Source organism: Leptonychotes weddellii, unplaced genomic scaffold (genome assembly GCF_054177405.1).
Source record: "Leptonychotes weddellii isolate Sample4059 unplaced genomic scaffold, ASM5417740v2 HiC_scaffold_3191, whole genome shotgun sequence".
NCBI lineage: Eukaryota > Metazoa > Chordata > Mammalia > Carnivora > Phocidae > Leptonychotes > Leptonychotes weddellii.
Window position 1 is genome coordinate 1 of NW_027916787.1, and position 12,795 is coordinate 12,795.

The following is a 12,795-nucleotide window of genomic DNA, read 5'->3' on the forward strand; positions in this document are numbered from 1 at the left end:
AGATCATTCTTCTAGTTGACTTCTAAGACCTATGTTAGGCCATAAATAAAATCTTTAAAAAAAAAAAAAAGGGCGCCTGGGTGGCTCAGTTGGTTAAGCGACTCCCTTCGGCTCAGGTCATGATCCTGGAGTCCCGGGATCGAGTCCCGCATCGGGCTCCCTGCTCGGCAGGGAGTCTGCTTCTCCCTCTGACCCTCCTTCCTCTCATGCTCTCTGTCTCTCATTCTCTCTCTCTCAAATAAATAAATAAAATCTTTAAAAAAAAAAAAAAAAGACCTATGTTAGGCCCAAAGGAAACTGTGATCCTCACAGTGCAACACTATAGTGCAAAACAGATTTGCACAGGGCACTTTCTGCCCTTTCTGCTCTCAGCTGAGGAACTCTACTTTGGAGTAATAATTTGGGGACCCCTCAACCATTCATTCCCCAAACTCCTTCCCGACTTGTGTCTTCCTAGCACACTTTGTCTTGACTTCTGGCAGAAGAAGAGAGAAACTATATCATGTTCCCACTTTTTTCTTCCTCACACCTAAATAGACATCCTTTGAACCAAAAAACTTAGAATTTTTGTATATGGGGGGGAAAATCCATCAATTACTACCTCACGTATTAGGATTATTCCAACTGCAACCTCCGTATGGCTCCAGGCATGGTAACCAGAAGCCCTGGTACACCATTTCTCTGTGATTCTCTCCATTCTACCCTCTTCTGTGATCTTCATCCTCCAGCTGGTGGCAAGATGGCTGCCCCAGCTCCAGATAAGTGACCCTCAGTTCCTTCCCAAAGAAGGAAAAGCACCATTTCTATTAGTAGGATGGCATCTACTGCTGCTTAGACTCTTAGAATCTTTAGCAGACCCCGATAGGAAAAAACTAGATTAGCCTTCAATTAGAAAAATGTTTTTGCTGTCAGGACTGTTTAAGCCACGAGACAAGATAAAAAGCTGGGGCAATGCTCCTCACAATGTAGGGGCATCAAAGGCTGGGACAACTGGAGTGTGTCCTCAGCCATTTTCTTTTCTTTTTTTTTTTTTAAAGATTTTATTTGAGAGAGAGAATGAGATAGAGAGAGAGCATGAGAGGGGCAGGGTCAGAGGGAGAAGCAGACTCCCCGCCGAGCAGGGAGCCCGATGCGGGACTCGATCCCGGGACTCCAGGGTCATGACCTGAGCCGACGGCAGTTGCTTAACCAACTGAGCCACCCAGGCGCCCCTGTCCTCAGCCATTTTCAACAATCCACTGCATAACAATAAGATGCCAACAGGGCACCTAGGTGGCTCAGTCGGTTAAGTGACTGCCTGCAGCTCAAGTCATGATCCCAGGGTCCTGGGATCGAGTCCCGCATCAGGCTCCCTGCTCCGTGGGGAGTGTGCTTCTCCCTCTCCCTCTACCCCTCCCCGCTGCGGCCTGGACACAGAGGACCTGTACACACGACACGTTCAAAAGTCTGAGCACAAACAGGGCCCAGGGGCGGCAGTTAGAAGGGGGACGGCAGAGTCAAGGAACTCAAGGAAGAACTTTGTTAAGAGAAGGGGAATGCAGCCCTCAAGGAGGTGGACGGGAAGGAACCAGACTGCAGAAGGGGCACCAGACATCGCAAAGCACAGAACTCCAAACACGGGCTAGAGGAGCTGGCCTGATGAAGACGCAGACCCTGCTTTCCATTAGCACCAACCGCCTCCTAGAGCCAACTGCACTAGGAGAGCCTCGGCCCAGGCCGGGGAGGGGGCGTTGAAGGACACCAGAATGCCAGAAGAGCAGCACAGTCTGGGTACTCGCTTCCCACAGCTCTGCTTGTCTGGCTCTCCCCTCTGAGAAGCCTCACTAAGGCCCGGCTCTCGAGACATGACCTCAGTCAGGACAAATAAAGAGTGCGCGTGACAGTACCCGAGAGGTCCCCAGTGATGGAGGAGGTGCCAAAGTAGTAGCCCCGGGGCAGACGGACCCCGGGCACCTCGATGCAGTCCCTCCACTCATGCTTGCCGTCGATGTCCATCATTATCTGGAATAAAAAGAAAAGATACATCAGGGCCACGAAAGCAGGTGCAAGGCAGCCCATACCACCAACTGGTCCAGAAAACGAGGACTCACCGTCAAATGCCTCTTGACGTAGCGAATCACAAGGAAGGTGTCATAGTGCAGATTGCGGACAATGGCTGTGCAGCCCCCCAGCTCTGTGGGCCGCCCGTCCCGCTCATGATCATAGCTGAGGGAGCCGTTGTTCACCATGGCTGAGATATAGGGGAACACCCGCTGGGAAAGCAGGGAAGAAAGAACAGAGGACAGTAAGGAAGCGCTCTTAGGGACGCCCGTACCAACAGCAACAGGGACTGTGCACACACAAGCTGAGCCCCTTCCAGCAGACCAGACGACCACTCTGCCTCAGCCTTAGCAGCCCCTGAGAGCACACACTCGGATGGCCCAGAAAACAACTGACCTCTCCGTTTGCCTTCAGGAATCCTCCTTGCTACCAACCCGGGGTGGGCCTGAAATGGCTCCTCTGGAGTCTGGACTCGAATCCTTCCAGAGCTCACTATTTGGCACTCACATCCATACACGGCCCAGGACTGGTGGTTTCCTTTTTCTGCATATATACCTATCTCCCCAGTTGCTATGTAAACTTCTTAAAAGAAAAAAAATCACTATACTTGTATGTCTCCACCTTCCATCCCCCACAACCTCCCTTCCCCCACCCCCAAGTAAGCGTTTTATACATAGCAGGTACTTTGAAAATACCTGTTTGATCAGGGAAATCTTTCCATTCCGGATAGCTCCTTTCAAATCCTCAAATCCTATAAGCATATGATGGATGCTAAATGGATCAGGACTCAGAAACAGCACTGCCAGAACCAGGCTGCTGGCTGGTGTTCTCCAGCCACAAGGACTGTTCTTAGTCGAAAGACCTTCCAGCCCGCTTCAGCTTCACCTACACATAACTTCTCCCCGTAATACCCTGGGCAGGTTCTCCCACTACAAGCTTCCACATATGCCACCCATCTCCCCACTACTTCAGAGGCCCTGTCTCTCCAATAGAGTTGGAGGAGCGAATTCGTCCTCAGAAATGATGGGCTGACCATTTAAGAACCAGCCTAGTGCCGAGGCGGTGCAGAGGCAGGGTGATGAAAGGAGAGGAAACATGACACATGCCACTTCTCTGGTGACTTCCTCATTGTCCTCAACAGTCAACATGCAAGGTGGAGATGCAGTTAAAATCAGAGACTGGTGACTCTCAAGAAAACAGCCACATGGGTGTGAACAGGAGCAAATGGTAGATGGACACATAGGGAGTAAGGCATGGCCATGGTGGGTCAAGACTAAGTACCTGGACGCCTGGAGAATATCGCCTCTTCTGGGCCTGAGAGGGTCCAGCAGGTTATTATAAAAACGAGAGAGGACACAGAAGACAGGAGACCAGGTCAGAAAGAAACAGCCATGGAAGAGCTTTGACCCAGCTGTGGTGGATGAGCAAACCGATCTAAATCCCCAAACAGAACTATAGGATCCGTGGAGGGCATTTAGCAAGTCCTCACACCCCTCAAAATTACAGGCAAAACTATGTGCACAGGTAGATGCTTGTATGTTTTCTAAGGAGAGGGTCTGTTACTACCCGATTCTCAAAGGGGCCCAATAGGAAAACCTCTCTAAGGCTTTCAGAGACTTCATAAAACACACAGCGTTACACTGTCCAAGAAGGCCCCACTTTGCTTATGTCTCTGAGTCAGAAGGCCAGGCCATCTGTTTTGTCTGTACCCAGAGAATAGTATTTCTGTAGCAAGGGGAGACACAGGACTGACAAATAGGGCTCAATTCTTCCAAATTCAAGATGGCGTTTACTGCCCAGGATCTCAGCATAAGCTCTTGCCCAAAGGATAAAAATCCCACCACTTGAGAGACAATAAAGTTAACTCTAATCCAAAGGGATCATTTACCCTCTAATTGAACCTTATGGACATATATTTCCAAATAGCTGTTGTCATTCTAACCTACTACATGTGGGCAAGGAAAAAGCTCCGTGGGAACACTGCAGCATGGCAGATTTAGCAAAATCATGAGGCTCGAGGATATTTAGCTTTGACTACTGCTACAGTTCTAAGCTACTAGCAACAAGAGATACCTACACAAGCTCAGAAATGAGATATGGGAAGGATATGTGAGGGTAGAGAGCCCAAAACATTCCTTCTTCTATCAGTGAGCACCTACTAGGAGCCAGGCACTGTTCCAGATGCTGGGGGCTCATGGAGCTGACATCAGAATGGAAGAGACAAACAATAAATAAGTAAATAAAATTCTTTCAGAGAGAGAGGTACCTGGCTTGCTTAGACGGAAAAGCATGCAACTTTTGATCTCAGGGTCATGAGTTCGAGCCCCATGTTGGGTACAGAGACTACTCAAATAAATAAAACTTAAAAAAAAACTATTTCAGAGAGTACTAATGCTCTGATGAAAATAAAACAGGTAACATGATAAACTGATGAGGGAACAGCTCTGAGGAGACAACACCTGAGCTGAGGCCTCCATCATTGGAGGGAGCCACCAGAAGATCTGCGGGTGTAAGAAGCATGAGGTCAGCCATATTCAAGGACCAGAAGGAGACACCAGTGTCTGAAACACAGCCGGTGAGGAAGAGGAGGGTGTGAGCTTCGGCACAAGCCAGATCACACTGGGCCTTAGAAGCCACGGTGAGAAGTACAGGGCAAGCCTCAGAGCAGCCCCCCCCACTGCTCTGTTCCTACGCCGCTGGTGGAATATGCATAGGACTACAGAAGGGTACGAAATGAGTCAGTGGGTGATCCAATTCCAACACTCCTCTTCTACAACTATCATTTAGAGCAAGGGAATTTTTAGTTTGCTGTCAAGCAATGTGCAGAAATGGGCTTCTGACAAGAATGCGTATAACTTCAGTCAACAATTAGGGAAAAGAAGGGATTAAAAATGCCCTGGGTAGCTCATTTGTCAACCCAGTACGCATGGTCAGAAGTTTACGTTGCACCTTTCAGGAAAGTGCCTGGGACAACTGTCCTTAACCCATCAGAGCCTTCCTATTCCCAAGGCTGGTGAGGCATCCGATTATCCGGTAAGAGCCAGAGGTAAGCTGGTCCCCAGCATCTCCTGGGAGAGCTTTCCAGCTGCAATCACATGTGGGTCCCTCAGCCAGAGAGTCGGGGGGGGGGGGCTGCAGGACACAGGATCATGTATTTTTCAAAAAGCACCACAGACAGTTGTAATGTGCGGCCAAATTTAATACTGCACCAGACACAGCACCCCACAGCTTTGGAGCCAGAATCTGTCGACTTCAGCAACTCGTGACTTGGCCTTCAACTTTTCACCTCACACTCGTAGTAAGTCTTTAAATGCCCTCTTATTTTCCATGCCCAGTCAGGAGTTCTTAAGTGTTCCTTGGGAAGCCACTAATTTCACAGAGCTGCTCATTTTCTTTCCTTGGAAAGCAGCCTATATATAACTAGAACCAAAGGCTGAAGATTCCCTCAGACTCGGGCAAGGTGGTAGTTTCATTCCTAATTTAAGAGTCACTAAAAATTAGGCACTCCTACCTATTGTCCAAATGATTATTGCCTGTAGAGTGAAGAAATGTTTCCAAACTTTTGTACTACAAGGCCACTTAAAAAAAAAAAAAAAAAGACCCTCTATGTGGTAATTGTACCTTCAGCCTATCTTGACTGAAGAGAGACCCATGAACTTGTGGACTTATGGATCCTATGCTAAAATCCCACAGATCCCAAGCACACAAGTAATTGTAAACCACTAGACAGAAAAAGGAGCCCACACGGCCTTGGTAATCAGGGAGACCTGGGTTCTAACTGCAGGTATATGCTCAGAGCTGCACAACCTTGGGTGGATTACATTAGCTCCTCGAGATTCCATTTTCTCCCTGTAAGCAGGGAGAATAATACAGAGCTAGCTCACAGGGCTGGTCATGAAGATGAATGAGATATGGGAGCCTGCCTCTCCCTCTCTGCCTGCCGCTCCCCCTGCTTGTGCTCTCTGTCAAATAAAGAAATAAAATCTTAAAAAAAAAGATCAGTGAAACTCGTTACCAACCAATACTAGTTCATGAACCAGCATTTAGGAGCCACTCTCTTAAGAGTTGTTTTTTCCAACCTAAGGCATAGTGCCGTGGAGGAAGCTGGCCACGTTTGCTCTCTGGAACCTAGGTATGAAGACAAGGAGAGTAGGAGAGGGGAGCGAGAGAATAGAGCCACAACAGCGACTGCCAACAAGTCTGCAAAGCGTCCCCTGGGAATGGCATTTAGTGGTGTGAACGAGAATAGCTGGCATTTTCGGAGCGCTTACTCTGCGCCAGGCACTGTAGCCAGTAATGTGCGCATACCCATTCAGTTACTTCTCACAACCCTAAGAGGTAGTATCAGTATCCCCACTGCACTGGTAAGAAAACTTGTTTAAATAGTAAAACCAGGATTGGAAGCCAGGTAGTCTGGCCCCACAACCCTGGCTCAATCTCTATGTTTCACTGTTCTCAAATCAATATGGAAAAGTGACTAATATATACTGTTAGAAACCAACAAAACAAAAGCCCTAGGTCTCTAATATAACCTGAAACACAGAAATATTGGAGAATGGTTCCAGATTTTATAAAAGGAAAGGAAGAGGTGCCTGGGTGGCTCAGTCGGTTGAGCAACCAACTCTTGGTTTCGGCTCAGGTCGTGATCTCGGGGCCATGGGATTGAGCCCCATGTTAGGATCTGCGCTCAGCACAGAGTCAGCTTGTCTCTCTCCCTCTGCTCCACCCCCAGCTCGTGTGCGCATGCGCGCTAACAAATTAAATCTTAAAAAAAAAAGGAAAGAGGGGCGCCTGGGTAGCTTAGTTGGTGGAGCATCGGACTCTTGACTTTGGCTCAGGTCATGATCTCAGGGTCCTGGGATCGAGCCCGCATCGGGTTCCTTGCTCAGCGGGGAGCCTGCTTCTCTCTCTGCCTGCAGCTCCCCACCCCGCCCCTCACTTGTGCTCTCACTCTCTCTCTGACAAATACATACATAAAATCTTAAAAAAAAACAAAACCTAGCTCTCAATGCAGCTCAGTCTCGATGTTTAATCACATCTAGATAACTTGCCAAAATTCTCTGGACCTAGTTTCCAAAGGAGTCTCTCTCTCAGAAAACACTGCCTCACCTAGGACTGAAAAACTAAGTCATATCCAAGCTGGAAGATAACAAGAGAATTTAAGGAGCTGTGGAATTCCTTTACTGATACAAAGATTCCTTCTGCCAATAGTAAAGAGACCAAGAGGGATCAGTGTCTTCCTCACTTGAGAGAATGTGTTTTTAAAAAGGATAGCACCATATTGTTAATTTTTTTATTTTTTTTAAATTATTTATTTATTTGACAGAGAGACAGTGTGCATGAGCATAAGCAGGGGGAAGGGCAGAGGGAGAGGGAGAAGCAGGCTCCCCGCTGAGCAGGGAGCCCAACACGGGGCTCGATCTGGGATCACGACCTGAGCTGAAGGCAGACGCTTATCCAACTGAGCCACCCAGGTGCCCCGTTTCTTCCGGTTTCAAGGAGAAAAAAACAGTCATCACCTCATAGACTAGACAAACTAGACTTCTAAGCTGGCTTGATCTCCGACCAGCTATTTCTGCCTCCTGGGGTAAGACCCAAATAAATGTCTCACCAGGAAGAATGAGGGCCAAGGCTCAAAGGGCTGCACTTCTGTGCGCTTTCAAGGAAAGCCTCTTGTGATCATACTCTGACTTCAACTGAAGGAAGACATCCCTGCTCCAATGCTACTGAGTGCCCTGCAACTTTCCACCAGTATCTGGGTTCTCATGAGAAACTGACAACCATCAGCCGATGACTTCACATTGCCAAGAAAAGATGATCAGGTCATGTTTCAATCATCTTTTTTTTAATAGCAATGCTAAGACATAATTCACATACCACATAATTCACCTATTTAAAGTCTATAATTCAATGGCTTTTTTAGTATATTCACAGAGTTAAGATTATGATTTGCCACAATTAATTTTAGGATATTTTCATCACCTTAAAAAGAAACCGTGTCCATTGCAGTCACTCCCCACTCCCACCTCCATCATCTACTTTCCGTCTTTATAGATTTGTCTATTCTGAACATTTCGTATATATGGGATCATAGAATTGTGACTGGCTTCTTTCACTTAGCATAATGTATTCAAGGGTCATCCACATTAGAGGACCTATCAATGCTTCATTTCTTTTTAATGCTGAATGATGTTCCATTGAATGAATATAAATTTTGTTGGGGCACCTGGATGGCTCAGTTGGTTAAGCATCTGACTCTTGATTTCAGCTCAGGTCACGATCTCAGGGTCATGAGATCAAGCCATGCGTGGAGCTCCCCACTCAGCAGGGAGTCTGCTTGAAATTCTCTCTCTCTCTCTCTCCCTCTGCCCCTCCCCCCGCTCGTGTGCGCACACACACACTCTCTCAAATAAATAAAATCTTTTTTATATATTTGTTTGTTTACTCATCAGTTGATAGGACGTTGAGTTATATCCATTTTTTGGCTATTATGAATAGTGCTGCTATAAACATTCATGTAACTTTTTGTGTAGACATGATTTCAATTTCTCTTGGGTATATACATCTAGGAATGGAATTGCTGGATGGTATCAACTCTGTATTTAGACATTTGAAGCACTGACCAACTGTTCTCCAAAATAAGTGCCCCATTTTACATTCCCACCATCAGTGTATGAGAGTTCCAATTACTCCACACCCTTGTTATGATTTGTCTTTTTTATTTTAGCTATGACTAAATAGCCACAAGTGGGTATTAAATAGTATCTCATTTTGGTTTTGATTTGTATGTCCCTACTGGCTAATGACGTTGAACATCTTTTCATGTTTATCCACCCTTTGTATATCTTCTTGGGGGAAATACCTACTCAGATCCTTTGGTCATTTTTTTTAAGATAAAAAATAATTTTTTTTTTTTTTTAAAGATTTTATTTATTTATTTGACAGAGAGAGACACAGCGAGAGAGGGAACACAAGCAGGGGAGTGGGAGAGGGAGAAGCAGGCTCCCCGCGGAGCAGGGAGCCCGATGCGGGGCTCGATCCCAGGACCCTGTGATCATGACCTGAGCCGAAGGCAGACGCTTAACGACTGAGCCACCCAGGGGCCCCAAGATAAAAAATAATTTTTAAGTAACGTTTCACCCAACATGGGCTCAAACCTACAACCCCAAGATCAAGAGTCACATGCTCCACCAACTGGGCCAGCCAGGCACCCCAGCCATTTTTCAGTTGGGTTGTCTTTTTTACTACAACTATATCAAGAATATATAAAAAACAAGTCCCTCATCATATACACAATTTTCATTGGTTTTCTCCCATTCTGTGGGTATATATTTTTACTTTCTTGATGGTATCCTCCAAAGCACAAGTTGTTTTTTTGTTTTTATTAAGTAGATTCCATGCCCAGTGTGAAGCCCAAGGTGGGGCTTGAACTCATGACCCTGAGATCAAGACCTGAGCTGAGATCAAGAATCAGATGTTTCACTGACTGAGCCACCCAGGTGCCTGCCCCCGAAGTACAAGTGTTCAATTTTAATGAAGTCCAACTTGGGTACCTGGATGGCTTAGTCAGTTGGGCGTCTGCCTTCAACTCACGTCGTAATCCCAGGGTCCTGAGATCAAGCCCTGCATCAGGAGAAGCAAGGCTTCTCCCTCTCCCTCTCTGCCCTGCTTATGTTCTCTGTCACTCTCTCAAATAAATAAATAAAATCTTTAAAAAAAAATGAAGTCTAACTCATCTATTTTTTTTTGGTGGCTTTTGTTTTTGGTGTCATATCTTAAAAACCTTTGTTTGATCCAAGGTCATGAAGAATTAACCCTACGTATTCTTCTGAGAGTTGTATAGTTTTAGCTTTTACATTTAGTTTTCCAGTTCATTTTGGGTTTTTTTTTTTTTGGACAGAGAGAGACATAGCCAGAGAGGGAACACAAGCAGGGGGAGCCGGAGAGTGAGAAGCAGGCTTCCCACTGAGCAGGGAGCCCGACGTGGGGCTCGATCCCAGGACCCTGGGATCATGACCTGAGCCATAGGCAGACACTTAATGACTGACCACCCAGGTGCCCCTAGTTTTCCAGTTCATTTTGAGTTAAATTTTGTGTATGGTATGAGGTGGGGACAATTTCATTACTCTGCATGTGGACATCAAGTTGAGTCAGCACCATGTGTTGAAGACAGTTCTTTCCCCAGTGAATTGTCTTGACAGCCTTATCAAAAATCAAGTGATCGGGCGCCTGGGTGGCTCAGTCGTTAAGCGTCTGCCTTCGGCTCAGGTCATGATCCCAGGGTCCTGGGATCGAGCCCCGCATCGGGCTCCCTGCTCCACGGGAGGCCTGCTTCTCCCTCTCCCACTCCCCCTGCTTCCTGCTCTCACTATGTCTCTCTCTGTCAAATAAATAAATAAAATCTTAAAAAAAAAAAAAAATCAAGTGATCATAAACGTGAGGACTTTTCTAGACTTTCAATTCTATTCCATTGATCTATAGGTCTATCTTTATGCCAGTACCACACTGCCTTTATTACTGCAGCTTTGTATTAAGTTTTGAAACGAGTTAAGTGTGAGTCCTCCAACTTAGCTCTTCTTTATCAATATTATTTTGGCTATTCCAGTTCTCTTGAATTTCCATATTGATTTCAGGATCACCTTGTCAATTTCTGCAAAGAAGCCAGCTAGGCTTCTGACAGATAGGGAATGTGTCAAATCTGGAGACCAAGGCAGGGAGCATCATCTTAACAATATAGTTGACCCTTCAACAACATGGGTTTGAACTGCACAGGTCCACTTCCATGTCATTTATTTTTTTAATACAAAGACAGTACTGTAAATGTATTTTCTCTTCCTTATGATTTTCTTAACATTTTCTTTTCTCTAGCCCACTTAATTGTAAGAATACAGCATACAATACATATAACATACAAAATGTGTTAATCAACTGTTTGTTATCTGTAAGGCTTCCGGTCAACAGTTGGCTATTAGTAGTTAAGTTTTGGGGGAGTCAAAAGTTATATGCAGCTTGTCGACTGTGTGTGTCGGGGGGGGGGTCAGTGCCCCCAATCCCCACACTGTTCAAGGATCAACTATACTAAGTTTTCTGATCCATGACATAGGATGTCTTTCCATTTACTTAGGTCTTAACTTTCTTTCAACAGTATTTTATAGTTTTCAGAGTGTACTTTTGTTAATTATTTCTAAGTATTTTATTCTTCATAATAGTATAAATGGAATTGTTTTCTTACTTTCATTTTCTGACTCTCCAATGCCAGCATACAGAAGTATAATTGATTTTTGTATGTTGATCTTGTATCCTGCAACCTTGCTGAATTCATTTATTCTAGTAGTTTTCTTGTGGATTCTTTAAGATTTTCTATATACAACATCATGTTATCTATATAAAGTTTTACTTCTTTCTTTGTAATCCGGATGTTTTTTCTTACCCAACTGCCCTGACTAGAACCTCCAGTACAATGCTGAATAGAAGTAATAACAGGGGCACCTGGGTGGCTCTGTCAGTTGAGCGTCTGACTCTTGGTTTCGGCTCAGGTCCTTATCTCGGGGTCCGCGGATCAGGCCCTGCATGGGGCTCCGCACTGAGTTCAGAGTCTGCTTGGGATTCTCTCTCCCTCTGCTTCTCCCACTCATGCTCTTGCTCTCTTTAAAATAAATAAGCCTTTAAAAAAAAAAAAAGAAAAAGTGACAAGAACAGATGTCCTTGTCTTATTCCTGATCTTAGAGTGAAAGCATTCAGTATTTCACAGTTAAGTATGATGTTAGATGAGGGTTTTTCATAGATGCCTTTTATCAGGTTGAAGAAGTTCCCTTCTATTCCTAATGTGTTGAGTGTTTTTATTATCATAAAGAGATAATACATTTTCTCAAATACTTTTTTTACATCTATTTATATATCATATGGTTTTTGTCCTTTATTCTTTTTTATTTATTTTTTTTTTAGGTAGGCTCCACACCCAACATGGCACTTGAGTTCATAACCCTGAGATTAAGAGTTGCACCCTCGGGACGCCTGGGTGGCTCAGTTGGTTAAGCGTCTGCCTTCGGCTCAGATCATGATCCCAGGTCCTGGGATCGAGCCCTGCATCGGGCTCCCTGCTCATCGGGGAGCCTGCTTCTCCCTCTCCCTCTGTCTGCTGCTCCCCCTGCTTGCTCTCTGTCAAATAAATAAATAAAATCTTTAAAAAATTAAAAAAAAAAAAAGAGGGGCACCCTCTACTGAATGAAGCAGTCAGGTGCCCCTGTCCTTTATTCTATTAATATGGTCTATCATATTAATTTTCAGATTTTAAGTTTTCATTTATTTATTTAAGTAATCTCTACACCCAATGTGGGGCCCAAACTCAGGAACCCAAGATCAAGAGTCACATGCTCTTCTGTGCCAGCCAGGCACCCCTTAATTTTTAGATTTTAAAGCACACTGAATTCCTAAGATAAATACACATGGTTGTGGTATATAATCCTTCATGTTGCTGGATTTGGTTTGTTAGTATTTTGCTGATGACTTTTATGTCTATATAAGAAATACTGGTCTGTAGTTTGTTTTTTTTTAAGATTTTATTTTATTGGGGTGCCCAGGTGGCTCAGTCGTTAAGCGTCTGCCTTCGACTGAGGTCATGATCCCAGGGTCCTGGGATCGAGCCCCGCATTGGGCTCCCTGCTCTGCGGGAAGCCTGCTTCTCCCTACCCCACTCCCCCTGCTTGTGTTCCCTCTCTCGCATTCTCTCTCTGTCAAATAAATAAAATAAAATCT

General features: G+C 45.2%; 1 protein-coding gene and 1 long non-coding RNA gene across 4 annotated transcripts; both read right to left on the minus strand.

The window, feature by feature from the left end:
• Positions 1-207: 207 nt before the first annotated feature.
• On the minus strand, positions 208-8,943 carry LOC115941130 (VIP36-like protein). Of its 3 annotated transcripts, none has more exons than XM_081810665.1 (3): positions 2,736-3,315; positions 2,091-2,252; positions 208-2,001 (listed from the first exon to the last, which is right to left on the minus strand). In XM_081810665.1, the coding sequence occupies exons 1-3, from the start codon at positions 2,799-2,801 to the stop codon at positions 1,855-1,857; spliced, it is 375 nt and encodes a 124-aa protein (XP_081666791.1). In that variant the 5' UTR covers positions 2,802-3,315; the 3' UTR covers positions 208-1,854. The 3 variants fall into 3 exon arrangements, with proteins under 3 accessions (XP_081666791.1, XP_081666792.1, XP_081666793.1); XM_081810666.1 differs by lacking the exon at positions 2,736-3,315 and adding an exon at positions 3,322-8,943 and having other exon boundaries at positions 209-2,001; XM_081810667.1 differs by lacking the exon at positions 2,736-3,315 and adding an exon at positions 2,437-2,671 and having other exon boundaries at positions 209-2,001.
• Positions 8,944-9,147: 204 nt separating this feature from the next.
• On the minus strand, positions 9,148-12,686 carry LOC145719151 (uncharacterized). Its single transcript, XR_014142208.1, has 2 exons — positions 10,477-12,686; positions 9,148-10,269 (listed from the first exon to the last, which is right to left on the minus strand). It is a non-coding gene; the product is annotated as an uncharacterized LOC145719151 (long non-coding RNA).
• Between the last annotated feature and the right edge of the window lie 109 nt (positions 12,687-12,795).